Genomic DNA, 26,301 nt, shown 5'->3' on the forward strand with positions numbered 1-26,301 from the left:
TGCAGAAACAAATGACCGTAACATGACTTGGGAAATTGTGAGAAAAGGTAGATATCCATACCGAACAGCGAAGCCTCGCATCGAGGGCATCCTCTTCCACCAGTCCATTGGAACCCAGCACCGCCAACACAGAGGACCGGGGGATAGGTACCTACTCTGCCGCCCGCACCACACGCTGCACGCCACCACATACTCCGTACACTGGCACTCTGCAGTCTGCACACCACGCAACTCACCTTAGTTTCCATTGGGTCAAGTTACTTGATCAGTACCTTCTCACCTCTCACTCACCTCACTTCAAGTCACCTTACCTCACCCATTGCATGGAGCTCTCATTTGTCCGTCGTACAAGACTACCCGAGTACCTCATACTTTCATTGCCTGGACACCACTTGCATACACCAGTGACAGCAAGAGCAGCAGCAGCAGCAGCAGCAGCAGTTGCCTCTGACCTTTCGGCCCTACCTCAGCACCTTACATTACCTCGCTATTCTCGCTGTCACGCAGCTTCATTCTTCTTCGCCTCTTTGCACCACAACTGACATCAGCAGATGCGACCGGACTGCAAAAACAGCCTCCTTTTGACGACAAAACATACCTCCCGTCCTGCCGCCGTTCCAATTCCTTTTTCCATTCCACCTGGCCGCCACAAGCATGATCTAAACGTATCCATCTCTACACACCTTACTCGGAGCCTCTGTCTCTGTCGGCCCACCTCATTCTCAGAACGGCCTCGACCCCTCTCTTGGACTCTGGAGTTTGTCGCCCTCGAGCTGTTTTCGTGCCTGTCCTTCTACCTTGCCATCGTACGAATATCCTATCCGTACATACACTAGAACCGGATCGTCAACTTCGACGCCAGCCCTCCCCGCTTCTCGTCCCGCCAGATTGCTTGCTTACTTTCTCCATTGAAAACTGCAAGTGCGCAAAAGTCGCAAACGCATTCGCCGCCCGCGTTCTGTTCCACACACCTCATCTACGGAGTACACCACGGGCATTCGTAAAACCCACTCGCAAATATCGATTACGATTACTGCCCACTCCACCCTCGTCGTCGATTACCCGCGTGCCCGCTAGGCCCAACTTACGGATACCGCCCAGTGCCCACAACTCACGCTTTCGTCCATCACGCGTTTAACGTACGTATCCTATTCCGTGCCCGCCTACGGAGACGGAGTAGGTACTGCGTCTACCAGCAATAGCGCGCCTTGCTGTGTGCCGGTCCCCTCTGTTTCTCTCAACCTTGTTTCTCGGGAATGACATGGCTCTGCGCCCTCTCGCGACGGCCTGGCGACAATGACGAGGAATGAGGCCGGCTCCCGCTTCAGCTCTCTCACGAGCACCAGTACCGACAGCACCCGATCATCGGCCACCGTGAGACCCTCCAGCAACCCCGTCCCAGCATCGCGCAAGTCGTCCATGCGCCTCAAGACGGAGGGCAATGGCGCTGGCGCTGGCACTGGCATTGGCAATAGCAATGGATCCCTCGCAGACAAGTGAGTGTCATGTTCTTCCTAATGTTTGGCCCTGTGTGCCTGTCCCGGTCCGTTCCCCATAACCCCTAGTCGATCAATCAATCATCAAGCACTCACGCACACACACAAAACACAATTCCCATCCCACTTCCTTTACCTTGTGGACAGCACCGTACCCCCAAAGGAGACGACTCATGGAGGAAAACAGACTGAGAGTGGGAGTGAGAAACGATGGCGAGAGTGAGAGTGAGACCACTCAGCTCTCAAATCCGACGCCGGGGTTCACTTCACAGCTTGATTCCATACACTCACGCTCATTGCGCCTCCCACCCAGGTATTGCGTGGGCGAGCCGCAAGCCGCAAGTGGGTTGTTTGAGTCGTGAAGTGGTCCCGGCGCTCACTCTCTTTCCTGGTCCCCTCCTCTCTGCCTGTCTCTGTCTCTGTCTCTGTCTCTGCTGCCCATGGCCGCTGTTCCCTGCCACTCGTTGGTTCAGGTTGTCGTCCCGCAGCTTTTTTCCCTGGGTGCCGCGGCGGCGTCCCGAAACCCAGTCCCAGCCCCAGTCGAGACACAGCTGGTGTACGAATAGTGTCCATGGAACGGAATAGGTCCAAGGACTCTCTGAAGTTCTCAACTATTCGCACCTGTACTATTCGTAGCTGAGGACTGAGGACTGGGGAATGAGGTGTCGCCAGCTTGTGGTCGTGCTTGCGCTTGTCTTGATCCTTTTTTTCTGCCCTGCTACCTAGATGCTGCTACTGGGCTGATTCCAGTCTGCTACTTTGCCCGTATTGCCTTGGTGTGCGCATTGCATTGGAACATTTCTCTTGTCTTGTCTTGCCCCCTTACCCTCCACCCGTCTCTTGCACACTACGGATACCCTACTTCGTACGGGTCCAATACCCATCTTGTTGTACCTTGGCTGGCGCTGTTCCCAACTTTCCTCTCCAAAGTTCCAGCAACAAGCCAGCAGTAGCCCGGCGACCCTGAACCAACAAGCCTCATCCGCACTCTCATTGTACCTCGTACGTTCCCTGCCTCTCTCTGCCCTGCCCTGCAGCCTGCCTTACCTCACCCCTCCCCGTCCGCCCCCCCCGTCCCCCATCGCCTCCTCCTCCTCCGCCCCGGCCCCAGGCAAGCTTTGTCGTCGTCGCTTCAATGGTGGAGCTATCTGCTGTTTTCGATCCCCTCCAGTCCAGCCCAGTTATAGCTTCTCAAGCCAAGCACCCAAGACATACTCATTCTCCCACCAGAACTAACAACTTACTCCTCCATTTTTCCTCCGTGTTCCTCTTCTTTGGTTGATGAATGCACCCATAACTGACTGGTCATTGCGTTCCGCCCCCCCGTCTAGGTCTTTCATCAGTGATCTGAGCCCAGCCGACCCGCCCACCTCTTCCACTTTTGCCTCTGCGCCGCGCGGAGCTTTGTCACCAGGAACAACAAAGTCCAATGCCTCGTCCTATCGCGATCATCGTCTGAGCGACTTCGCCAACTACCGGAGAGACCTGGCCGTCCTAGAGACTTCTGGCGGCCGTCTGCCCTCCATCCAACATAACCCTCCCACCGCCACTCCCTCGTCAAGTTCCCAGATAGCTCCCTGGATGTCGCCATCCAACGGCGGTGCCACCGCATCCACGCCTCAGAGCCAGCTCAACACTACTTTTTACAACGATTCGAGCGATAACCTCTCCGTCGCCTCACAGCTCTCGCCTGGCTTCCGTGCTCCTACAAATCGCCTTGCGCCTCAATCCTCTGGCAGCCAAGATTCGCCAGATGTAGCATACTTCGGAGACGAACGAAGGCCTTCTCTGGCTAGCATAACGACCTTGAGCAGTCAAGGCTCCAAGACGAGCATTCGACGAGGTGGATTGCAAAAACTACAGGGTTTCTTTGGGGAGGAGTTTCCTGGACGAGACGGTTCCGAGAGCAGCTTGCATTCGAGTTCTGGCAGGGACCGCTCGCGTTCCTACAGCCACAGCCGCCCTACGAGAGATCGCAACTACTCTAACGCGACAGACCATGCACGGGACAGAGAAGCTTCACCTTCCTCGTCAAGACCAAGAACCCCAGTACCGGCTCCTGAAGTCGTGCCATTCCTCTACCAGGAGGCTGATGTGAGTACCTAGACGCTATTTCCTACATTGTTGTTGATCCCACTCTCCACGATTGATTTCGTTGCGAACATCCCTCCTCTTTTCAATCCCCATCCGCATTCCGCACATCCGCACCCTTGGCGCCGCTATCTCGCATACGGGAATTGCGCCGCATCAACCCATCGCCTTATCTTATCTCTTATTACCCCTTCTTCCACCCGCCTCTCTGTGTCGAGTCAAGACTGCTAAATGTGCTTCAAGGATATTGCCAGGTTCGGCGAAGCCCCAGTCAGAGACATTTTGAGCGGCCCCGACCGCGAACGTTACATGAACAACGAAAATCCCAACAACCCGCAAAATCCACCAAAGACCTCCTCATCCAGCCGCTCCGGCCATTCAATCGTGCATCTCCCTGGCCACCACCATCGACACAACAGGAGCATTGATGATGGCAGGGCCCTGCGACCGACTGTAAGCAGGGAAGATTCGCAGGCCAGCTTGCAAGTTCAACAGAACCTGAGAGAGCGCGGCGGCTCAGCAGCGACAGTCATGTACGGCTCCAATCGATCCCGCGCTCAAAGCCCGACCCCGAGCGGCGGCTACTTCAGTTCGAGACATGGCACCGTCGATGGCTCCACGTCACCCAGCGGCCAGCAGCAACAACAGCAACAGCCGCAGCATCATTCCAAGAGGAACTTGTTGCATCGTCTACGGCGGAACAAGGACAAAGATGACGGAACGTCTAGATTACGCGACCTGCCCGGTTCGACTCGGTCACTGGCCACCAAACCATCTCGTCCCGAATTCGCCAGACCCGAGCTATCGCCCTCAACTTTCCCGCTCGCCTTCTCAGGCACCGAGCCTGGTCCAGATCAGGACCCTCGACTAGCAGCGTACAACCAACGAAACCAGACGTTCAACAACAGATTCCCGTTTTCCAAGAGCAAAGGCCGGCAACAACGGACTATGGAGCCGGATGAGCAGATTGGACCGACGGATAGGCAGCCTGGAGCGAACAATAACCTCGGATCGCTTGGAGGAATTCACTTGGACACCAACCTCAGTGACATGGACGGCATCCTTACGAAGCCCCAACCCTTGACTCCCATGGACAGCGGTGTCTTCTCCAGCATTGGCGATTCCGAAAAAGTCGAACAACCACCCCCAGTGCCCGCGAAGACCGATGCTGTCCTTGGACCCAATGGTTCTTGGAACGCGCCGGACAGCTGGGCTGTGCGTCGTAATACAGAGGACACCACGTACCAGGCGCCAGACATTGACGACATTGGCAGTCCGCCTCGGCCCGACGAGAAGATGACACCTTACTGCATTCGAATCTTCAGATCCGACGGGACATTTGCGACTTTGTCCATGGCTCTCGATGCGAGCGTTACCGATGTCATATCACAGCTTATCAAGAAGACTTACGCTACGGACGGGCTAGAGAATTACCACATCATTCTTAAGAAGCATGACTTGGTCCGGGTGCTCGCGGCCCCCGAGCGCCCACTCTTGATGCAGAAGCGACTACTGCAACAAATCGGTTACGAGGAGCGGGACCGAATCGAAGACGTTGGTCGGGAGGACAATAGCTATCTGTGCCGATTCATGTTCCTCTCCTCCAGAGAGAGCGATTTCCACTCCGTCACAAATGATCTCGGACTTGGACGGATACAAAAGTTCAATCATGTCGACCTTGCTGGCCGCAACCTCATCACCATCCCGATTTCGCTCTACTCAAAAGCCTCTGAGATCATATCGCTCAACCTCTCACGTAACCTCTCATTGGATCTCCCTCGCGACTTCATTCAGTCGTGTCAAAACCTGAGAGATATCAAGTTCAACAACAACGAAGCACGAAGATTACCTCCCAGTTTGGGCAAGGCGGCAAAGCTGACGTACCTCGATGTGTCGAATAATCGACTGGAACAGCTGGACCACGCTGAGCTGAACGGTCTGCAGGGCATACTCAAGCTCAACATAGCCAATAACCGCCTCAAGGCACTCCCGCCGTATTTTGGCGCTTACAGGGCTTTGCGGAACCTCAACATCTCGTCCAACTTTTTGGACAAGTTCCCACTGTTCCTTTGCCAGGTGGAGACTCTCGTCGAGCTGGACTTGAGCTTCAACTCGATAAGCAGTCTACCTAACGAGATTGGAAGACTGAGAAACTTGGAAAAGTTTGTCATGACCAACAACAGGCTGTCAAATGCACTACCCGACACTTTCAGCGAGCTGCAGGGCCTTCGGGAGTTGGACATCAAGTACAACGCCATTACGAGCATCGATATCATTTCATTGCTTCCCAAGCTGGAGATTCTCTCTGCAGACCACAACAGTATTTCGCAGTTCATCGGCAGCTTCGACAGGATACGGAGTTTGAAATTGAACTCTAACCCAATCACCAAATTCGAGATCAACGAGCCAGTTCTCACGTTGAAGATGCTGAATCTGTCTCATTGCCAGCTTGCGAGTATCGACGAGACGTTTAACATGATGCTGAACCTTGAGCGTCTTGTGCTGGACAAGAACTACTTCGTTTCCCTGCCGCCCCTCATCGGCAATCTCAGCAAGCTGGAACACTTCAGCATTGCCAACAACAACGTCGCAGAACTTCCACCTTCAATAGGATGTCTCACAGAGCTGAGGGTGTTGGACGTGCGCAGGAACAACATCAGGAAATTGCCAATGGAGCTGTGGTGGGCCAACAAGCTCGAGACTCTCAATGCATCTTCCAATATTTTGGAGAACTTCCCTAAGCCGGGCTCCAGACAACCCCGGCCATCAGGCGAAGAAGCACAGACGCCAGCTGCCGTGAACAAGACCAACCCGATGGAGCGCATTGCCCAATCTCCCTTGGAAGAATCACCGGATCCGTCCAGGAGACCAAGCCAGAACTCATCATCAACGTTGCTGAGCGTTGGACCGTCGCCTGTACCAGGCGGTGGTGATAGGAAGAGTTCTGTCGTGTCAGTCTATGGTAAGGGTGGCCGCAAGACGTCAGTGGTGTCTAGGTCCACATCGGCCGGCACCGTGCCACCGCTCCCACCATCTGCGACCGCAAGAAAAGACTCTAGCCTGTCGTCGAGACTCTACACGACTTTTGCCGGGTCTCTGCGCAACCTGTACTTGGCTGAGAACAAGCTTGACGACGAAGTCTTTGACCAGATCACGATGCTTAACGAGCTACGCGTCCTCAACTTGTCGTGGAACTACATTAACGACATGCCACAAAGATCGATCAAGAGTTGGCCCCAGATGGTGGAACTTTATCTTTCTGGTAACGAGTTGACGACATTACCGGCTGATGATCTCGAAGATGCCAGTCTGCTGCAGGTGCTGCATATCAATGGGAACAAGTTCACCAACCTACCGGCCGACATATCCAGGGCTAAGAAGCTTGCGGTCTTGGACTGTGGTAGCAACTCCCTGAAATACAACATCTCAAACGTTCCTTACGATTGGAACTGGAACCTCAACCCCAACCTCAGATACCTGAATCTTTCAGGCAACAAGCGTTTGGAGATCAAACAGACCACTGTTGGTCCGACGGTGACAAACCGAGAATCGCTCGCCGACTTTAACAGGCTTTCGAATCTGAGGGTCTTGGGTCTCATGGATGTCACCCTCACACAGCCCACGATTCCCGATCAGAGCGAGGATCGCCGCGTGCGGACGTCTGGTTCTCTTGCCGGCCATCTTCCCTATGGTATGGCCGACACGCTGGGCAAAAATGAGCACTTGTCCACCATCGATCTCGTGGTGCCTCGATACAACTCCACAGAGACTGAGACTTTACTTGGCTTGTTTGACGGGCAGGCTCTCTCCAGTGGAGGCTCCAAGATTGCAAAGTATCTGCATGAGAACTTTGGCCACATCTTTGGCATGGAGTTGAAGGGCCTCAAGACGCATCTCAATGAGACACCAGCGGATGCCCTGAGGCGGGCTTTCTTGTCTCTCAACAAGGATCTCGTCACCATCGCCATCCAGCACACCGAAGAGCGCTCGCAAAAGACGCATAGAGGCTCTGCAACGCCAGTCGTGTTGAGCAAGGAGGACCTTAACTCTGGTGGTGTTGCCACTGTGGTCTATCTTCAAAACACTGAGCTTTATGTCGCCAATGTGGGCGATGCGCAGGCCATGCTGATTCAGACCGATGGCTCTCACAAGATCCTTACGCGAAAGCACGACCCAGCAGAACCAAGCGAGCGCCAACGGATTCGTGAGGCTGGTGGCTGGGTCTCGCGCAACGGCAGATTGAACGACCTGCTCGAGGTTTCCAGGGCCTTCGGATACGTAGACCTGATGCCAGCGGTGCAAGCCGCTCCCTATGTCAGCAACTTCACGATCCGCGAGCAGGACGACATAATCCTGATTGCCACCAGAGAGTTCTGGGAGTACCTGGATCCCGCTCTGGTGGTTGACTTTGCAAGGCAGGAGCGCAGTGACTTGATGAGAGCATCGCAGAAGCTTCGCGATTTAGCCATTGCCTATGGCGCCACCAACAAGATCATGGTCATGATGATGAGCGTTGCCGACCTTAAGAGGCGGGTTGAACGGTCAAGGCTTCATCGTGGTCAGAGTATGTCTCTGTACCCCTCGGGCGTACCGGAAGATCTTCAGCAGCCCATGCGCAGAGGCAAGAGGAACAAGGCCGACGTTCTCGACTCAAGTCTACAACGTCTTGAGGCCGAGATTCCAGCCCCGACAGGCAACGTCTCCATAGCCTTCACTGATATCAAGAACTCGACTACTCTATGGGAGATGTACCCCGCTGCCATGAGATCTGCAATCAAGCTGCATAACGAGGTTATGCGTCGGCAGCTGCGAAGAATTGGTGGATACGAAGTGAAGACTGAAGGAGATGCTTTCATGGTCTCTTTCCCGACAGCCACATCGGCGCTTCTCTGGTGTTTTGCTGTTCAGATGTCGTTGCTGGATGTCAATTGGCCTTCCGAAGTAATCAACTCCGTTTCCTGCCAGGCACTCTACGACAAGGACAATGCCCTGATTTTCAAGGGTCTTTCTGTACGTATGGGCATTCACTTTGGTGAAGCGGTTAGTGAGATGGACCCTGTCACGAGACGTATGGATTACTTTGGTCCAATGGTCAACAAAGCTTCTCGTATCTCGTCCGTTGCTGACGGTGGACAAATCACCGTTTCCTCTGATTTCATTTCAGAGATTCAGCGCTGTCTGGAGAACTATCAGGACACAGACAGAAACGGATCGACTGGATCCGAAGATACCTTTGACGACGACCAGATGGGTTCGGCAATTCGGAAAGACCTGCGCTCTCTCAGCTCCCAGGGCTTTGAGGTCAAGGAAATGGGCGAGAAGAAGCTCAAAGGCCTTGAGAACCCAGAAGTCGTATACTCCTTGTACCCACATGCACTTGCAGGCCGTATCGAGCATCATCAACAACACGAACAACGGACCGAGGTCGACAAACCCGCCATTCTCCAGGCAGGCAGCGAGTTGGCTTTCGACACGGAATCAATCTGGGCTTTGTGGCGTGTCAGCTTGCGGCTGGAGATGCTGTGCAGCTCTCTAGAAAATGTCTCTGGCCAGGGCTTACAGCCACCCGAAACAGAGTTGTTGGAGAGAATGAAACACCGAGGAGGTGAGGTCACGGAACGATTCCTGCTCAACTTCATGGAGCATCAAGTGAGCAGAATAGAGGTACGTCCTGATGCAGTACTTGTTTTGTGAAGGGTCTTGGCTAATCGATTGACAGACGTGCGTGACGAGTTTGTCGCTTCGTCACATTGCCTTCGGCAGCGCTCCACTGCAACAACTCGAGGACATGCGAGGTCCCATGAGTGACATCCTTGACCAGGTTGCCAAGCAGATGGCCGAGCTAGCACGGTACAAGGCGTTGTACGGCGAGTTGAACGACACTGAAGACGACGGGAGCGAAACGGAATGAGAGAAGCGTAGCGAGCGTTCATTTCATGATTCCCTTACTGCGACCTCATATAGTATACCTACGACGCGAGACAGCATCCGGTCTACCACTAAGGCAACAACAATAACATCGAGAACAACAACAACAACAATACCTGAATACCCGTTTCTCTCAGGGGGGGGGGAGAACAAGGCGCCTCTTATATACATATTCCATTACTGTATCATGCGATTACGACACCCAGACAATTTTAGCGAGCCGCAGTTTTGACCCAAACTGCTTTCCGTATGTCATTACTTCACCAAGTTGGGTTACCCAGGGCTTGGGCTAGTGAGCTGCTCCGACCGGCTGGTCGTGGAAGGTGTGTTGGATGGAGGTAAAGGCGGTGGATAGGATATGGCAGGGGGCGGTTTGGGATCGGGCCGGACTGAGTGCTGGCATGGATTGAAAACAGTAAAAGTGCGTAGTGATTTTGGGAATGCGGAAGGATTGGTCGGTGACACAGTGGCATTGGCATTGGCATTGGCAGTAGTCGTGGTAGTTGTTGGTGTTGGAAAGAGAGGAAACGAGGCCTTGCTTGCACTGGTTGGCCTTTTGTGGTAGGATAGTGTCTGCTCTTGTCTTAGTGCCACAAAGCCGGAGCACACCGCTCGGCGTATGAAACGATTGAAATACCTCGTGTTGTCTCCCATCAACTCGAAGCTTATGCCCTTCCTTTCCTTCGTACAGGTGATTTTCGTCCAAGTGATCTGGGACCATCTGACACTGATGCGTTCTTTTTGTATTCTTACATACTATCCATCTACAAAGACAACCCATCTATGAAGACACGATACGGGCACCGGCGCCACCGACATCCTTGGCCCGCTTCATGATGCGTATCCGCGGCTCCATCCGCGGCCCAACCCACCAGCCGCCCGTCACGCCCCGTACGAAATCCCGTACGCGTTTGACAACGAGTCCTCTGCCGAGGATCTTGCTTTCCCCCGTCTCTTCGCCCCCTTCTCCGGACGAGGTAGCGGAACCCGGCTTGAGAACCTCGATGCCGGCGTACCCTTGCACGACGCCCACCGTCTCCCACTGCCCTCCCTTTACGGAGGCCGTGTCCTCGGCGAGGACGTAGTCGAAGCGAGACCAGAAGCCCGGGTCGGAGAGGATGGACTTGTCTTCTGTTTTATCAAATGCGAGGATCGGATCCGTGCCTGATGGTGATGATGACAATGAGGAGTCTTGTTGTTGGAGAGAGGTCTCGAGGGCGCGGGAGTGCGGGTTCTTTGGCAGGCCGACGCGGTTCTGGGTGAAGAGGGTGACGCCCGTCATGCAGCTCAGCACGTCGGTGTGGACGGTCGTGACGGAGCTGGCGGCGGGGGACGCGGCGACGAGGGCGTGCAGCTGGCGGAGGGCGTCGCCGCCGGGATAGTTCAGGGAGGAGAGGAGGAGCATGCCCGTCGAGGCGGCGAGGGTGGCGAGGACGCTGGTGGCGAGGACGAGGGAGGCGAGCGCGTAGAGGGCGGATTTGGCGCGCCGGGCGAAGATGAAGTGTGCGCCCTGGGCGGCGGCGGCGGTCAGGGGCGGGACGGCGTAGAAGATGAAGCGGGCTTCCTTGTGCGGCTGGAGGGAGTAGATGGCCACGAAGAGCAGGGGCGGGACGACGAGGCCCGCGGCGGGGCGGGAGGTGCCGGGCTGCGCGAGGGCGAGCGGGATCAGGAGGGTGAAGGTCAGGGGGTTGACGAGCAGGCGCGGGAGGGCGGAGGAGAAGTAGTAGTGCCAGGGGGAGACGCCCCAGTTTGACGAGGAGCCGAGGACGGCGTTGTAGTAGAAGCCCCAGAGCTCTGGCCAGAGGGGCTTTTGCCAAAAGTACGAGTCCAGGGGCACGGAGACGGCGAGGGCGACGGCGAAGGCGATGAGGAAGGGGCGGACGAGCTGGGGGATCGTGAGCTGGCGGGTGAGGAGGAGGTGGAGGCCCGTCGTGGCGAGGAGGAGGGCGACTTCGGAGCGGAAGATTGCGGCGGCGAAGACGAGGAGGGAGAGGGCTACGCGGAGGCGCGGGAGGCGGGATTGCGGGGATTGGTTTGGGAGGAGGTTTGCGGATGCGAGGGTTGCTGTGAAGGGTGTTCGTTAGAATGTTGGATTTTGAGAGGGGGCAAAGAAAAAAGGGGGTCAGAAGACATGAGAACTCACTCAAAGCAAAGGCAAACATGTTGGGTAACGTCCTCGACGCATAAAAGATGACGTGGAACTGGCCGACGAGCAACAGAACCCACCACCGCATGACGCCCTCGCCCATCCCCTTTCTCAGGCTCCTCGCAAACACGACGAGGGCGGCGGCGTTGGCGAGGCCCAGCAAGCCGCGGACGACGAGCTGGGCGTGGGCGAAGCCGACGAGGTTGACGAGGGGCCCGCCGAGGCCGGCGAGCAGCACGGGGCCGACAAAAGTGCGGGGCACGGCGCCGGGGAACTCAAAGTGGTCGTAGGTGGCCCTCAGACGGGCGGCGACGTCGTGGGTTGGCGTGCCGTAGACGAGGACGTCGTGGGTGGCTTGGATGTTGAAGGATTCCTCTACTTTTGTGTCCGGGGCCAGGAGGAGGTGGAGGGTGATGAGGGCCGGGATGAGACCCAGAAGGGCGGTATCTGAGTGACTGATTAGTATCTTTTATGAGTTGTGATGAGAAATTGGGGGTGTTCTTGTTTGGGTTACCTAGGAGCTTCATTGTGATGGTGCCGGCAAGGAGGCGCAGAAGCTGTGAGATGTGGTTGTTAAAAAGCAGGTGAAGGAGCGTGTTGTCGGGTGTGACTATCTCATTGTTGGAAGATACACAGAGAACAGGAAAGCCCTGGTGAAGAAGCTAAAAAATAGAAAAAAGATGGGGTTGAACAACGAGAAGATGAGGTCTTTGAAACAATTTGCCCTGTGCTTTTCCCTTGCCTCATACGACCCTCGATTCTCTGCTTCTCACGATTTCCGCTCTTTTTTACTTGAAGCAGGTGTAAGCTGGCGTCTCGTGCAGATCCAAATGCCATTGAAAGGGTGAAGCTCTGAGCGTCCGTGCACAGCCCAGCGCCAGCACCACTCAATGCAAGCTGTCTACTAGGAACTTAGGGGTCAGCCATGCCGCGACAGAGTGACAGGCCACCTAGGTTACGGGGCACCTATTGCAGGGATTCTCCTTCGGAACGGATCAAATACGCCTCCCCACCTCTGACGGCGCATCCCATCCCTCCTAAGGTAAGCTCTGGACAGCGCAGCGCAACACCATCACCACCTGGCTTCAATTCGAACGACGAAGAGCTAAAAACCCACCTTCCTACAAGCTCTACCCGCAGAAAGGACACAACAATACCAAACCCGCACTTTTGCGCGTCCAGGGCTTCCCCAAGGCGACATCAAAACCGTCAAGATGTATATCCTAGGAAACTTCCTCTACAGTACGTCCGCCCTAAACCATTTGCCCCCCCCCCCCCCTCGAAGCTTTCCCGCCTATACTGACATTCCTCCTCTTCTCCTCCCAGTCGCCGTCCTCCTCATCAACGCCATCGCAGTCCTCTCCGAAGACCGCTTCCTCGCGCGCAGTACGTTCCCGTCTAATCCTACCTAGCAACATTGCCGTCCCGCGCCCTTACCCCTCCGGGAGAAAGAGACATGACAATAGCTAACCGCGACTTCCTTCCAGTCAACCTCTCCCCCTCCTCCTACGACCCGACCTTTGGCTCGAGCAACGACGCAAGCGTAAAGGCAAAGATTATCAACTTGATCGCCAGCGTACGGACACTGATGAGAAGTACGTGTCTACATCCCCAACATCCGTCTCTCTTTGTATGAGTACTTCCACACAGAAACGCCATTTACTGACGCTCTGCCACAGTACCCTTGATCGGAATCAACACCATTATCATTCTGTACGAACTCATCCTCGGATAAGGTGTCGTTAGGGTACAGGAGATGAGATAGAAAAATACAAGAAAAACGAAGGGGGCTGCTGCTCTTTAATGCATCGTATATGGCTTGAACTTTTCCACTTCCACGGCATGGCATCATGGTAACGAATCGGCGTTGAAGGATGGAGAGCGGATGGGGTTTTGGCTGTCAATGTCACGTACGTCTGTGTATCTTAACTGAAAATGTCCGGGTAACATTGCAAAGCCCGGCGAGTGTAATATCACAATCAGCAGAGGAGGATGCTTGCGTTGTTTCAAACCGAGTAGTAGAACTCGAGAGAGCCTTTCTGCCCTTACGTGCTTTGTACCGTCTTTTGTTGACCACACCTTGCGCTATCATACAGTCCGATGAAGTAGGTGCCAGGAGAAAGTAACTAACGCTCAAGATGCCTTCATCACAACATATCCTCTTTTGCATCATTAAGTGAGAAAAGTATTATCCAAGCAAACCACTCCATGCCTGGGTATCTGCGCATGCCGCCACCTCCTCAATCCCCTAAACGACCATGCGGCCGATGGATAAGATGCGCACCAAACGCTGGGCGCGTGGGTTGTACATCGTACAGGATCCTGCTCTTCACCCCTTTTTTTTACTGTATGTACTGTCAAATACCAAAATCTTCAGATGAATCGTTAGAACCTCATGCGCCACCTCATGACAGAAGATTACCGCTCTTCTTCCGGCCGAGGTTGAAACTGAATCTCTCCCTCAGTTCTTTGGGCTTCTCAGGTTGAGTCGGCACCCCCTCTGGAGTAGCATGCCCATTCTCAGATGACTGATGTGATTCAGCCTTGTCCTTATCTTTGCTGAGGAATCCGAAACTCTTCCTGCTCATCGATTTGCTTGCCCGGCTGGATCGGTTGAGGAAACTGCCTGAGCTTGACGACTCCTTCTTCTTGTCTCCTTCAGCCGATTGCATGCTGGCCTTGATTGCTCTGCGCATATCTTCTGCTTCTCGTGCATGAGCCGTTCTGGCCCTAGCCATACTCTCTCGGTGTTCCTTGTCTTTGAGCTTTTCCTGCTCTTTCTCAGCTTGTTTTCTGGCCTTGTCCGCTGCCTCCTGCTCCTTCTTCTCCCGCTTCTTGTCTTCTTTGGACTTGTCTGCCTTGGCGCCGGTGTTTGATCTGGCGAGACTTGATGGAATAGGGGGGACAGCAGGAGTGGCCGGTGTATCTATCACAGGGGTATGAAGCTTCTCGGATGGCGGAACATCCACCTTGCCTGGGGCTGTCTGTGCATGTGCCAGACTGGGCAACGGCTCTCGTTCCTCAATGGGACTGACTGGCTGCGTAAACTGTTTCGAAAGTGGTGTCGTACCGTTTGGTTGGCCATTTTCATGAGCAACATTAGCGGCCTCGCTGGCAATTTTGACCTCTTCCAGACCCTCGGCCTCCATCTCAGCTTGTACCTTCTCAAAGGTGGTTTCTTGGTAGAAGAGGACATATGCGCATGCCATGCCAGGCTTATCCCCAAAGAAGTTCCGCACGAAATGTTTGTCAACCGGTTCCACCATCTCGTCATCGAACAGGACCCAACCCCGATCTTTCGTCTTGATCACTGATACGTAGTGGCCGTGATAGGCGTTTCCGCCAATATGAACAACAACAGCGTATAGTTCATAGAGTCGATCGGGATCTTCAGCGTCGTCGGTGGTGTTGAACATGCGTAGATGGTACGGGTAGACGACCCGATGGAAGAGCTTCTGCAGTCGACTGTAATCCTCGGTATACTTGAATCGTTTCAGGTGCAACGCGAGAACCTTTGGTAAACGCTTAATCTTCATCCGCTTCTCAGCCTCTTGCAGCCCACCACAATGGTCGCAGTGGAATTTGTTGCGCTCACACAACATCTCCTCGGCGGAAAATTTACGCAGGCAAGACGTGACTGATGAATGCTCCTCCAGGTCGATGGACAAGTCCAGGAACGTCTCATCTCTTTGCGAAGCTGTTTCGCAGGTCAAACATTTGGTTTCCGAGGTCAATACACCCTCAAAGATATCATGAACCCAGCCGGTTCCTGGGGATCCCACGCCATTCACTGGTCGGTTTATCAAACTAGTCGCGCCAAGAGCGTTCTCCACTGACTGGATAAGTCCGTCTTTGTTCTCGGCCTGTCGCTCTTGAATTCGTTTGGCATTCGCTTCCACGTTGGAGATGACATCGTTCAATACGAGACCGTAGAACTCGTGAGCATCCTGGTGCATTGAGTTCCGAAACATCTCGTTGTCTCGTTTGAAAATTTCCAGGAATCGCTGTGGACTCAACACGCCTGTCCTAGTATTGCTTTCGATAAGGGCCTGAAAGATGTCCTTGAGACCGGTGAAGGTGCACTCTTCCATGCCGTAAGCGGAGGGATTCTCTTGTGCCAGCTCGAGGATGGGGCCCTTGATCATGGCATGTTTCTTCTTATACTCTGGCGAATCAGGCTTGTCCTCAGGTCGTATGCCCGGCGCTCCTGGGGGTGGCATTCCCGCTGTGATGGCCTGCCTGCGCTTCATTGATTCCGATGCACTCAGGCCTTTCTGTTTCGCTCCGGGGGTATTCGGGGGCTCTTTCGCGACTGGCGGTCGGATCGTCACATTCACCTTTGGTCGAGTTCCGTTCGGGGTATCGGTAGGTGATAGTGTGGGGTACTTGACGACGTGGTCTCGGAAGGATTCTGAATAGAACAATGCTTGAACAATCGAGTTGCAATAACTACAGACACGTCAGCAAATGAGAGACGATGTGGTGATGATAGCATCGCTGACCAAGTATTACCAAACTACCAGTTCAGTCAGCATTCGTTGTCTCGGGAAAGGCAGTCGCTAGGCCGGGTGTGGCTTCGAAAACTTACATTCTCCAGACCGAAGAACTTGTCAGTCCCGTCTTCCCTCAATGGACCAGCATTTTGCAGCATCTTTTCCAGAGGAGTGAGCTCCGGTGCTGGCTCCTCCTTGACCTTTTTGCTCGGGACATCTTTACTTGTTGGACTCGAGGTGGTCTGTGAAGGACGAGGTCTGTCAGCCGGAAGAACGCGCGAGCAGCAGCAGCAGCAGCAGCAGCACAGCAGAGAAGAAAGAGAATTTCAGAGCACGCAATGAGCAGAGCGTAGTCAAAGAAATGACGAGAGTAGAGGAAACGCACATTGCCCGCGCTCTTCAGTTTGTTGAAGAAACCAGCCATGTTGGCGACTTGGGGTCGTGGATTTGGCTTGAAGGGTGATGTCTGGGCGAGACAAGCTCACGGCGGCCGCGCAAATATGGCGAAATGTACCATGCGATGGACAATTGACGTCGTGATGAAGGATACACAGTGGAAAAGGTGCGGAGAGAGGTATTATCGTGTATCCGAGGAGATTTGAGAGATGCGCGCGATTGTGGCGCAGAGGAGTAGGGGTCGTTTCCCTCGGTGATTCGGCCGAAGATACGGGTGGTCTGTGGAAGCAGGGTGGGAAGAGAGAGGGACGAGAGGTGTCAGGGAAGATTGGATGCGGGCAACGGTGGTGGAAGCAGCATTTGCCAGGACGCAGACTCTCAAACCAGCCGTGTTGGCAGCAGAAAGAGGAGGAGTAGGATGATGATGATGAGGGACAATGTGGGAAGTGGATGAAGAAGAGGAAGGGAGGATTGGTAAGAGGCGTAGTCTGCGGTACCTAGCAGCTGGGTGGGTGAGAACAAGGTAAAAGACGGAGGAGCCCTGGGCGGGATTTGGACGTTAGACTTGGGGTCCTGGGGTTGATAGGCGTAAGTAACAAGGAGGATGGAGGCGAGGTTGTGGGTTGCAGAGCCTGGATTGGGCACGTAGTGGCAGGACGCGACAGCGACAGACAGACGGGCAGACGATGGGTGACAGGGCACGCTGCACCTCTCACTCTCAGCCAGTAGGGCAGGCAACAGGCCAGAGCCGTACCTTATGGATACTTACCTAGTGTACTGCATTCGCAGGAGAGCTGAGTGACGGGAGTCTGCGAACTTCATTGCGAGCTAAGGTACGGAGGAGACCATGGACACACGGCGCCGGGAGCGACTACTGCAAGTGGTGGTACGCAAGTACATACGGAAAAGAAGGTGACTTTTGTTAATGGCTGACTGCGAGTGGTGGGGAGGACACCGAGGACGAGGGGGCCCCACCTGGACGACCCACAACCTGACGGTGTCAGTGGAGGGAAGGTGGAGGTCGGTGGAAGGAATCGAAGGGTTGCAGTGCACAGAAAGGGGGCTAGTTCGTTCTCGAGTGCAGGGCTAGACAGGCCAGACATGGGGTTTCCGACCAGGGGGTGGCATGGAGAGGCTGGAGCAAGTTTGGCGTCTTTTTGCTTCCCAGACGGAGGAGTAAGTATTTTCTTCTTCTTCTTTTGGTTTTTCCTCTTGCTGGTGGTCAGTGGTGAGGTAGGTACGGGGTACTTTGTCACTTTTGCATAAGCGATTGGGGGAGAAGCGGAGGAATGAGGAGAAAAGTGACGAGGACGGATAAAAGGATGCCTCCAGAAGAAGACTTGTAAGTCCTTTTCTGACCTTACGGATGCACTAGGTACCTTACCTGGTAGGTAGGTACGAATACCTTACCATAACTACGTACCCACATACGTACCTTGGGTACTGATGGCGGGCAGCAATTGAAAGAGGTTGGAGACCCGTGATCCGACCAAGGCACGAAGACGAAGGTACGAAGGCTTCAAGGCAGAAAGACAGAAGAGAGGAAGGCAAGAAAAAGGCAGGACCACACCTCAGTCGCACATTACTCAAGATACGTACTGTTAGCCCTTGGTGGACTGCGAGTGGATCGCATATTCCTTAGGTAGGTGGACTTACGGATTGGCAGGTTGACACGCGGTAAGGTAGACCCGACAAAACTGAGCCCACGGACGACGGACGGAGATAACGGCCGATATGACGCTATCTCTCTTCTTCTTCTTCTTCTTCCCCTCTCTAAGGTGCACTGCTCTCACACCTGCCGGGCTCGGTTTCTGACCGTCGTCAAGCCCAGGTGAGAGACAGCGCGCAACCAACGTTGTCAATGAATCAAGGCTGAAGGTTAGGTGCGAAGAGGCGAGGATGAAGGGCTGGGTGTTCCTGGCGACGCTTCCAAACAACGAGGCGAATAGCAGGTGGGAGGGGAAACTGCCTGCCACTGCGACTCCAATATGACTGGCGACACTAACACTTTACCCGATTGCGACCGACGGCTGTCTCTAGGTTGTCGTCTCCTGCCCGTCCTGTCGGCTTCAGCATTCTAGGTACCTTAGGTACTTCCCTTGCGAATACGTACCGGCGATACCTATTCGTACGTACCTCCTCTTTTCAGTCTTCATCAACATCTGCATTCCATCACCTTCGTGAAACTGACTGCACTTTGTGTGTCAGACGACATGTTTCCTGGTCCAACTTGTCCCCAGCTGACTTCCACATCCGTCTTGTCTCTCTGGCAACTCGATAATGGCCCCGGAATGCTCCCCCTGAACTGAGACATGCGACGTACTGTTCGCCAGCCGCGTCTCTTCCCCTAGCATGACCCGACCTGGACATGGTGGGATAGAGCAATGTTCTGCAGGACGCCAGCACGCATCATCTTACTACGGATTGGCCAGGCTTCCTCTCTCCCCCCGAGTAACTTTGGCATGGCATATACTTCGTACGCAAGACGATTACACCGCAGCCAAGCCAGCCTGGGCAAAAGACAAGCTCAGCCTCTTTCACACAACAGCATGCAGAACAACCCTTCCATAGCATGTTCCACCATAGGGCGAGGCATTCTTTGCTGCAAGAGCCTTTTTGCCCAGGCGGGAGCCATCCGCAAGCCTGAGCCTCCTCTCACTGCGGACTACCTATCTATTACGAGGTATAACGACTGTTATTGGTCTTCCTGCTCACGTACTGTATATGTGGATACGACCTCTTCTTCGAACCCTTCATTGACAGTTCACGGCTAGCTAGTACTCTCACGAGAGGCTGTTTCTGATAGCGTTGAAAGTACCTTTCAAGTGGTCCTTTCCATCCTTGCCCAGTTTCCACCAACTCGTCCGTGACGCCCAACCGCCTTGCTGACCAACACCAAGGCACGGAGCACTCAACAGCCTGCCATGTGAGCACCCTCGCTCTCCGCACTTTGACCCACTGGCGACCAGACACCAGGACGGCCAGGGCTATGTACGGCAAGGTCCCTGTCGATTCGATCACGGTTCGCCCAGCACCCAGCATCCTGCTTGTCGGGTTCTCTCTGGCGTACCTATTCGTACTCTCCACTGTACAGAATACACCCAGCGCCCATCCGCCATCCAGCTTCCGGCGGAGTAGGTAGACAATGGGCAGGAAATGGGAATCAATACGACCGCCCATGTATCGAGCCGGTTCAAAACGATCCCTGTACCTCCACGCACCCTTTTGATGGAAATACGATACCTACATACATGAGCCCGGAATACTTCTCCGCTTACCTCACCTACCACTGTTCAACTCGCTGTGGGAACAACGCCACCAGCGGACTGATTATCTGAACTGTGAGACAAAAGGCCGCATCCTCACCCGACCCGGAAGAACCACCAGAGGAACCCCGTCGCCCTCATCGTTACCTGTCCGCCACGCCTGCTACGCCCCGACACGACGGTCCGCTGGAACGCTACCCTTGGCTGGCCGTTGGGTCCTCTTTCCTGGTCTCGTCCGTTCTGCCTGTCCAGCTTTGTCTATTCGTAGCGCTCGCTATCGGCCTGACCCTCACCCTCACCTACGCAGTACACAGTAGACATCCTGCTTCCTTCATCTGTCTCGCCCGGCTGCTGTCCTAGGTTTCAAGATTGTTGATGGCACCCTCACGTACAACGCGCCCTTGATTGGGTCCCGATATTGACGTCCTCCAGCCTGGAGGCCTGCTGCTACATAATAGCTCCCGTTTTCGATCCAACGACCGCCGCTGGCGAGGATCTGCGCTCAACATGCCGTTTTGCTTAGACTTTGCACGTCAAGTTGTCAATAGATCACGACCCCTAATTCTGAACAACAGACGACCGCCCGTCACCATCGCCGACACGGCCTCAGCAACTCATTCGCTTTCTTGTATCCGAGCCCCTTTGGCGGCCTGCGACACAGCAGCACCCGAGGTATACACGCTACGTGGGGGCCGGGAGTCGCTCGGCCTAGCTGCCAATAATGTCCAAACCAGACAGCTCCGAACACAGGCGCTTCGGGTACGAACATGGCTTGTCAGGCCCGACTATCCCTTCCCGGCATGTCTCCGAAGTCGTGTGGTCACGAAGAGTATCTGGAACTCTGCTGAACTATCCGTCCAAACACCCAAACATCCAGTCTCAAGGGTAACCGGGCAGCGCATTGCTAATTCAGTCATTGTTAGTCAGTCTCTTGCTTTCTACCCATCAAACCTAGCCGCCCTAGACCAACCGAAGCTTTGTTGCCCCTCAAACGCCGGTTGCTCAATCGGGGATGAGGGCGCTCTCCAAGGCCTTTTATTTGGTGGGAAAAAGCACCCGACGGCTTACACATCTACCCATAGTCTACAAACTACAACGCCTTAGCTGCCGACTTCAAGTCTGAATTTGTCCCCGCACCCCGGAAAAAGAGGCGTTCTTCCTGAGTCGTTGGTGTTGCAGACTGCCGTCTTCTCGACGATCGATGAGACGGACATCGTCCAGGACAGGATTTCTGCAACCTCCTCTTGACACGGCCAGCAACCTTGGCCTGATGAACTGCCAGAGTCCCTGTAGCGTTTCTTTTTTCTTTTTTTTTCGGCTCCTCGTTCCATGCTTCGAGGCCTTGCCGCAACAGCATGCGACTCGCACAGGAGCGGCTCGGTAGGTAACCCAGACATGACCCCTCTCTCTCTCTCACACAGGTTGCGAGTTGCGAATTACACTCCAACGCAACGTAACCCGCCCTACCTGAAGATGGCAGATTCACAACAACGGGCGAGAACGAGCGCCAATGAACAGCTGGTTGACCCGTCATGCCAGGCCAGGGCCACAAACGACTACCTCAAAAAACCCTATGTACACATGCCTCTCCGCCGTGTTGGATCCCTTGGTGCGGTGCAGCCACCCCGAAAGACATTGTTGCATCGCGGTTGGTGTGAGAGGATCGACGGCTCGACGCTACTGGTCCGATTCCGTGTCTAGCTGGACGGGGGACGACGCCGTTGTCACCTTCATCCACGCTGCTGGACCCGAGCTCATTCGTCAACTCACCTCCCGTGCTTATTCGGTCCATCTTAAGACATGCCTCTCGCCTTTCCCCTCCGACACACGCCGAGTCTTTTCACAAACACAGCAGTGGAGCAAAGCTCTGTCGATCTGCTGCTGTTCGCTCCCCCTTGCTCCAGTATGTCCCTCCCACCAGGCATGGGGAACGCTATTGTACCTGGCCAGCATCTATGCGGGGGATATCCGCTCGACACCGACAGAATGCCCCATTAACGTTGCCAATCAGCATTACACCCACTCGCTTCTTCACTGCACCTTCGTCGCATCCATGTCCGATCGAAACCACTCCATCACGACCCATCCTGAACGCTCACTCCCAAACCCTCACCTCCTCAACAACTCCGCAGTCATAACAGGTATCATCCATGAGCGGACCCCAAGAGCCCCTCGTCACTTTTCGACGAAAAGCCCCCGAACGGAAAGCAACTTCGGGAGACATTGCATTGTTTATGGAAGGCTAGTGCGGCCGAGGGGAAAGGCATACGTTCAACGTCAGCGCCACTTAGCTATTGTGTCTTGAGCTATCTTCGTTGTGCCTCGCTCGTGGCGTACCTTGGCTTACTTGGCTTAATCCATCGGACATCTTTGGCCAACAGGCACTACCATTAGGTAGGGTGTCACAGCCAACCGATTCGCAGATGCCACCTCTAGAACCACCCGCGCTCCATCATCCACGATGTGCAGCACACTGGCGTTTTCTGGTAGGTCAGCGTCCTCCACACGGTCCCGTACCGGCCCGATTCCCACGAACTTCTGGAAGACATGGACGTCATGCTCTGCATCCCTCGGTGCCATTTCCCCCACTGCCGCCCAAGCACTGTGAAATGACGAATTATTGCTCTTTACTCTTCGACTCAACGCTCTAAATTCTGCTTAGCAAGACTCGGGCAGTCTCGACTCTTCAGAGGCCGCGCACAGATGGTCAGGCTTCAGAAGTCTTATCCATCCAACTGCAGAGAGACCTTTACCGGTGCCGGCGCACGACTGCCGGAGCGTCCCCCGCGCCTAAGTTCGGACGGCTAAGTCGCTCTGCAGGTGGAGTGGTATCCCGCCCCGGCGTCGCCGGCGTCCGGGCCTGGCCTTTTTCTCGTTACTACGTTTTGCTGTTGGAACTAATGTTTTCTAGTGCCATGTATGACTATTCTGACAAGTCGGTCAGTATTATCACCTAGTGCACTGAGTTGACTGGTTTGACTGTGCTATTTCACATCGTGTGGGTTTGGCACCTTTTGACACGATGCTATCCTTCATATGACACGTTGAGGCAAACCCAAACGTGAAGCTTAAACTTGAAGGCCAAAACCTAAGGCCACGTTGAGTCATTTCTTTCTTTTCGTTGTTGGGAAGATGAGGGTGCTAGCAAGACGGCATTCGTTCCGTTGTTGCCCAAGACAGGTGACGCAGTCCGGTCGTTGATAGTCGGCATTAGCTTTAGATGGGAGACCGAGGCTTGGGAGTAGTATTCTGATTTGTATTCAAGGTGTCGTTCAAATCGATAACATCTACGCTTCCCGTCTTTTGCTCTAGGTTCCGACCCGGGTTGTCTTCTTCTTCTTCTTCCTTTCCATCAAATTCCTCGCCCCCCCCCCCCCCCAATCATCCCCGTCCTCATCATAGATCTCTCACAATTGTAATGCCTGAAAGTTACATCACAGCTTTGCAGGCGCATTACAATACGGGCACGGTGTTTATATCTTGCCGTTAAAATCGGATCCCATACAAGTTTGATCGTCTCCAAAATCAAGCCAGGTCAAGGGGAAAACAATCGCTTTTATACACGGACGTACCGGTGATGGAACGCCAAGTGACGCCGTGGAAAAAGAATTTCGATGAGGGCGAACCCAGATATGGTGAGAGAGCGGGAAAGAATTTCAGGGAAGAAAAAGGAAAAACAACTTGCGTGATATTTTCAACTTCCCCGGTGCTGCAATTTGATCTCTGAATATACGACTTTGACGGGGAGGTATTGATAAAAAACAGACAAAATTCATTGCGGAAAAGACTCTCTCATTGTTACAATAGTGTAAGAGCTAAAGAGAACTCCCTCGAGAGATCCTCAGTGTTCTTAGTATACTAGCTGGACAACCCAGGTTGCACTGGCCCAACCCTCCGTTCACCCAACCATTATGATATCTGCTGAATTACTTCTTCTCGGCGGGGGGAGCTGCTCCTCCGGTGGTGGGGAAGCCCATGAAGATCTTGAAGTAGTCCTGTTCACTCATGTTAGTCACTGTTCTCAACTCCCTTCAATAACATTATGACGGCCACTCACGTAGATCATCCACTGGAGGCCGGTCAGGGTACCAATCATGACGATACGGACAGGCAGACCGTTCCAGAGGCCAGAGAATCCAATGTCCTTGTAGATCCTGCCCATGGCCGCACCAAACGCCTCGCCCTGCGCGCGGTTCGCGTTGAGCTTGCTGACCATGACATCGGCCGGGTGGGAGACGATGGCGCAGAGGATACCTGCCAGGTAACCGCTGACAAACGACACGCCCGTCTGGGCGGCCTTGCTGTAGTCAGACTTTTGACCCGGGAGGCGGGCGTACATCATCTCGACAATGGTCTCGAAGGAGGCGAACTTCATCATGGTGTAGGGGATCTGTCGGCCCCAGAGCGGGTACAGGCCCTTGTAGAGGCCTCCCCACCCTTCCTTAGCCGTGACCTTGCTGATGCCGTCGAGAGTGCCCTTATAGGGGGACGGGATACCACCCTGCATGCGGACCTTGACAGCCTCAAAGGGGCAGAGAGCGATGTCGGCGAGGAATTCGGCGGAGGCTGAGGCGGAGAGGAAGAGAATCGTCTGGTACTTTTTGGCGTTGTCGGGGCCCGCGAGGTCGGCGTAGGTCTTGGAAGTTGCGTGTTAGTCACGAGGCTTCCTTCATCGGGCTGAGATGCGAGATTCGATGTGGATTTATATCTTCTTACCTTTTTGAAGTATTCGTAGAATCCGTACTTGCAAGCTCCCTGGGCGGAGTAGCCCCAGAAAGTCGGGCCCCAGCCGGTCATGATGCCGCGGAGACCCTCCTTTCGGAAGATCATTCCCCAAGCCTGGAAGTTTCCGCGGTACAGCTTCGAGTCGATTTGTCTTCTCACTTTGACAAGGTCCAGAGGAGTGACGGCGGTATGCGTCAAGCCCTAGCCATCAGTGTTAGTCGAGCGGTTCTCATAAGTTTTCGTTGCGGCCCGGCGCCGGGGCCCGGCGCCGCTGTGGGGACCCCGGAGCGGAGACGAGGTCACCCATCATGGACAACAACGACGAGTCAAGGTCTAGGAAGGCAAGGGAAACTCACGCAGGCCATGAGGCCACCGACGGTGCACGCAGCATAGTACTTTCCAGAGTACAGCTCAATCTTGCCGCCAGCCGCAGACTGGGCCTTGGCGCTGGCCTTCTCAAACTCGGCCGTGGCCTCGGCGCTGAGCTGCTTCGCCTTGCCCTTGACGTCGTCAACGGTGGAGAATGCGCCATAGAACTCGGGGCGGGCCTGGTAGCGCGTAGGTTTCGCCATGGCCGTGGTGTCCGCTGCCTTGCTAGGACGGCTGCCAAAAGGGGACGCAAAGCATCCCTTGAGGGTATCTTGTCTAGGGTAGAGGAACGACATGGTGGTCGAGACGCAATTCGTCTGGACCGGGAGGGTTGGATGATGTGGGATTTCTTCTGCAAGGATATCTGGCTAATGAAGTTAGTCGGGAGGTAAGGTGAAGGACGATCATACCCCTGCGATAAGCTCGAGAGACGGTGTGAGCGCGTAATTGATTTTGGCAATGGAAGCTCGAGCTCGAAGGAGACGGGCGACACCGGCAATGGGCGTATATGACACGATGTTGAAGAGAGTAGACAAAAGAAGTTGAAGACCTCTACTCACCAAAAGAGCGAGCTGAGAGGGGTTTCCAGCTCAAAGAACAGTAGGAGGAGAACAGGTGCAACGTCAACCGCGCGACACAAATGACCGTTTCCGGCGTATGAGTGACAGCACCTTGAGAGTCGAGAGCTGGTTACTTGTCGAGAATGCGGAAGCAGAGGGAGAGGAGAAGGTTGCGAGTGAAGTCGTCGCAAATACGCATACACAGGAAGAAGAAGAAGCCAGGACGAGAGAGAGGTCAGAAGCAGGTTTATTATCATGCGAATATAATTGGGGGAAAGGGGGCGCCGGCGCTGATGAGTGGATGGACAGGATAGCTCAGGAAGGAACGGGGCTCTAAGAGGAGGTAGGCAGTGATTGCCTCTAGAAGAAGGCCCAGGAGGTGAGAGAAGGAAGGGGTCGGTTCGGAGATTTCGGTCACGTCCATGTCGCGGGTACCTCGACCTCATCAATAGTTTGCTGTACAATGTCGCCTGGACTTGGGTAGAGCTTACGCGCCAGTGACCGACAGCTGCGGCGGAAGGTGTTGGGAGGGTATGGGTGACATCACACCTCAGAAGGGGAGGTCTCGACTCTGATGCAGAGCTGTGGGAGGTGCTGTACTGTGTACTACCTAGAGCAGGAGTAAGGTAGCTTGAGTGGGGCACCGGCATGAGACAAAATACGACGAGAGGGAAAGCTCCCGTGTTATCGCGAAATGGCCCGCGCTTATCCCCGGATTTTGCGGAGCTTCGCCGTGATTTCGCTGTTTCGTCTCCCGGCCGCATTTTCCAATACTCTTGTCCATCAATCATTCTCCAATCAGATTTTATGTTCAAGTACAATTTACACCCT

At 54.5% G+C, this 26,301-nt stretch overlaps 8 protein-coding genes across 8 annotated transcripts; 3 read left to right on the plus strand and 5 right to left on the minus strand.

Moving 5' to 3' along the window:
* Positions 1-1,163: 1,163 nt before the first annotated feature.
* Positions 1,164-1,466, minus strand: CTAM01_16377 (uncharacterized protein; the record flags this gene model as incomplete). Its single annotated transcript, XM_060532370.1, has 1 exon — positions 1,164-1,466. One exon carries the CDS (start codon positions 1,464-1,466, stop codon positions 1,164-1,166), a length of 303 nt encoding a protein of 100 aa, XP_060373040.1.
* Positions 1,467-2,777: 1,311 nt separating this feature from the next.
* CTAM01_16378 (protein phosphatase 2C) lies at positions 2,778-9,498 on the plus strand (the record flags this gene model as incomplete). Its single annotated transcript, XM_060532371.1, has 3 exons — positions 2,778-3,590; positions 3,831-9,251; positions 9,307-9,498. 3 exons carry the CDS (start codon positions 2,778-2,780, stop codon positions 9,496-9,498), a joined length of 6,426 nt encoding a protein of 2,141 aa, XP_060373041.1.
* A 798-nt stretch (positions 9,499-10,296) lies between these two features.
* On the minus strand, positions 10,297-12,115 carry CTAM01_16379 (Alg9-like mannosyltransferase; the record flags this gene model as incomplete). Its single annotated transcript, XM_060532372.1, has 2 exons — positions 10,297-11,579; positions 11,659-12,115. Coding segments are annotated over 2 exons (1,740 nt in total), but the record flags the coding sequence as incomplete, so codon positions are not given.
* Positions 12,116-12,875: 760 nt separating this feature from the next.
* CTAM01_16380 (uncharacterized protein) lies at positions 12,876-13,396 on the plus strand (the record flags this gene model as incomplete). The annotated part of the gene is made up of 4 exons (XM_060532373.1): positions 12,876-12,903; positions 12,988-13,047; positions 13,149-13,256; positions 13,341-13,396. The coding sequence occupies 4 exons, from the start codon at positions 12,876-12,878 to the stop codon at positions 13,394-13,396; spliced, it is 252 nt and encodes an 83-aa protein (XP_060373043.1).
* Positions 13,397-14,066: 670 nt separating this feature from the next.
* CTAM01_16381 (ubiquitin carboxyl-terminal hydrolase) lies at positions 14,067-16,578 on the minus strand (the record flags this gene model as incomplete). The annotated part of the gene is made up of 4 exons (XM_060532374.1): positions 14,067-16,110; positions 16,164-16,177; positions 16,250-16,396; positions 16,540-16,578. The coding sequence occupies 4 exons, from the start codon at positions 16,576-16,578 to the stop codon at positions 14,067-14,069; spliced, it is 2,244 nt and encodes a 747-aa protein (XP_060373044.1).
* A 4,811-nt stretch (positions 16,579-21,389) lies between these two features.
* Positions 21,390-22,467, plus strand: CTAM01_16382 (uncharacterized protein; the record flags this gene model as incomplete). The annotated part of the gene is made up of 2 exons (XM_060532375.1): positions 21,390-22,107; positions 22,211-22,467. The coding sequence occupies 2 exons, from the start codon at positions 21,390-21,392 to the stop codon at positions 22,465-22,467; spliced, it is 975 nt and encodes a 324-aa protein (XP_060373045.1).
* A 1,275-nt stretch (positions 22,468-23,742) lies between these two features.
* CTAM01_16383 (uncharacterized protein) lies at positions 23,743-25,206 on the minus strand (the record flags this gene model as incomplete). The annotated part of the gene is made up of 4 exons (XM_060532376.1): positions 23,743-23,811; positions 23,874-24,452; positions 24,533-24,742; positions 24,898-25,206. 4 exons carry the CDS (start codon positions 25,204-25,206, stop codon positions 23,743-23,745), a joined length of 1,167 nt encoding a protein of 388 aa, XP_060373046.1.
* Positions 25,207-25,723: 517 nt separating this feature from the next.
* On the minus strand, positions 25,724-25,894 carry CTAM01_16384 (uncharacterized protein; the record flags this gene model as incomplete). Its single annotated transcript, XM_060532377.1, has 1 exon — positions 25,724-25,894. One exon carries the CDS (start codon positions 25,892-25,894, stop codon positions 25,724-25,726), a length of 171 nt encoding a protein of 56 aa, XP_060373047.1.
* Between the last annotated feature and the right edge of the window lie 407 nt (positions 25,895-26,301).

This window comes from Colletotrichum tamarilloi (assembly GCF_030869305.1).
Source record: "Colletotrichum tamarilloi strain Tom-12 chromosome Unknown Scaffold_217.1, whole genome shotgun sequence".
Taxonomy (NCBI): domain Eukaryota; kingdom Fungi; phylum Ascomycota; class Sordariomycetes; order Glomerellales; family Glomerellaceae; genus Colletotrichum; species Colletotrichum tamarilloi.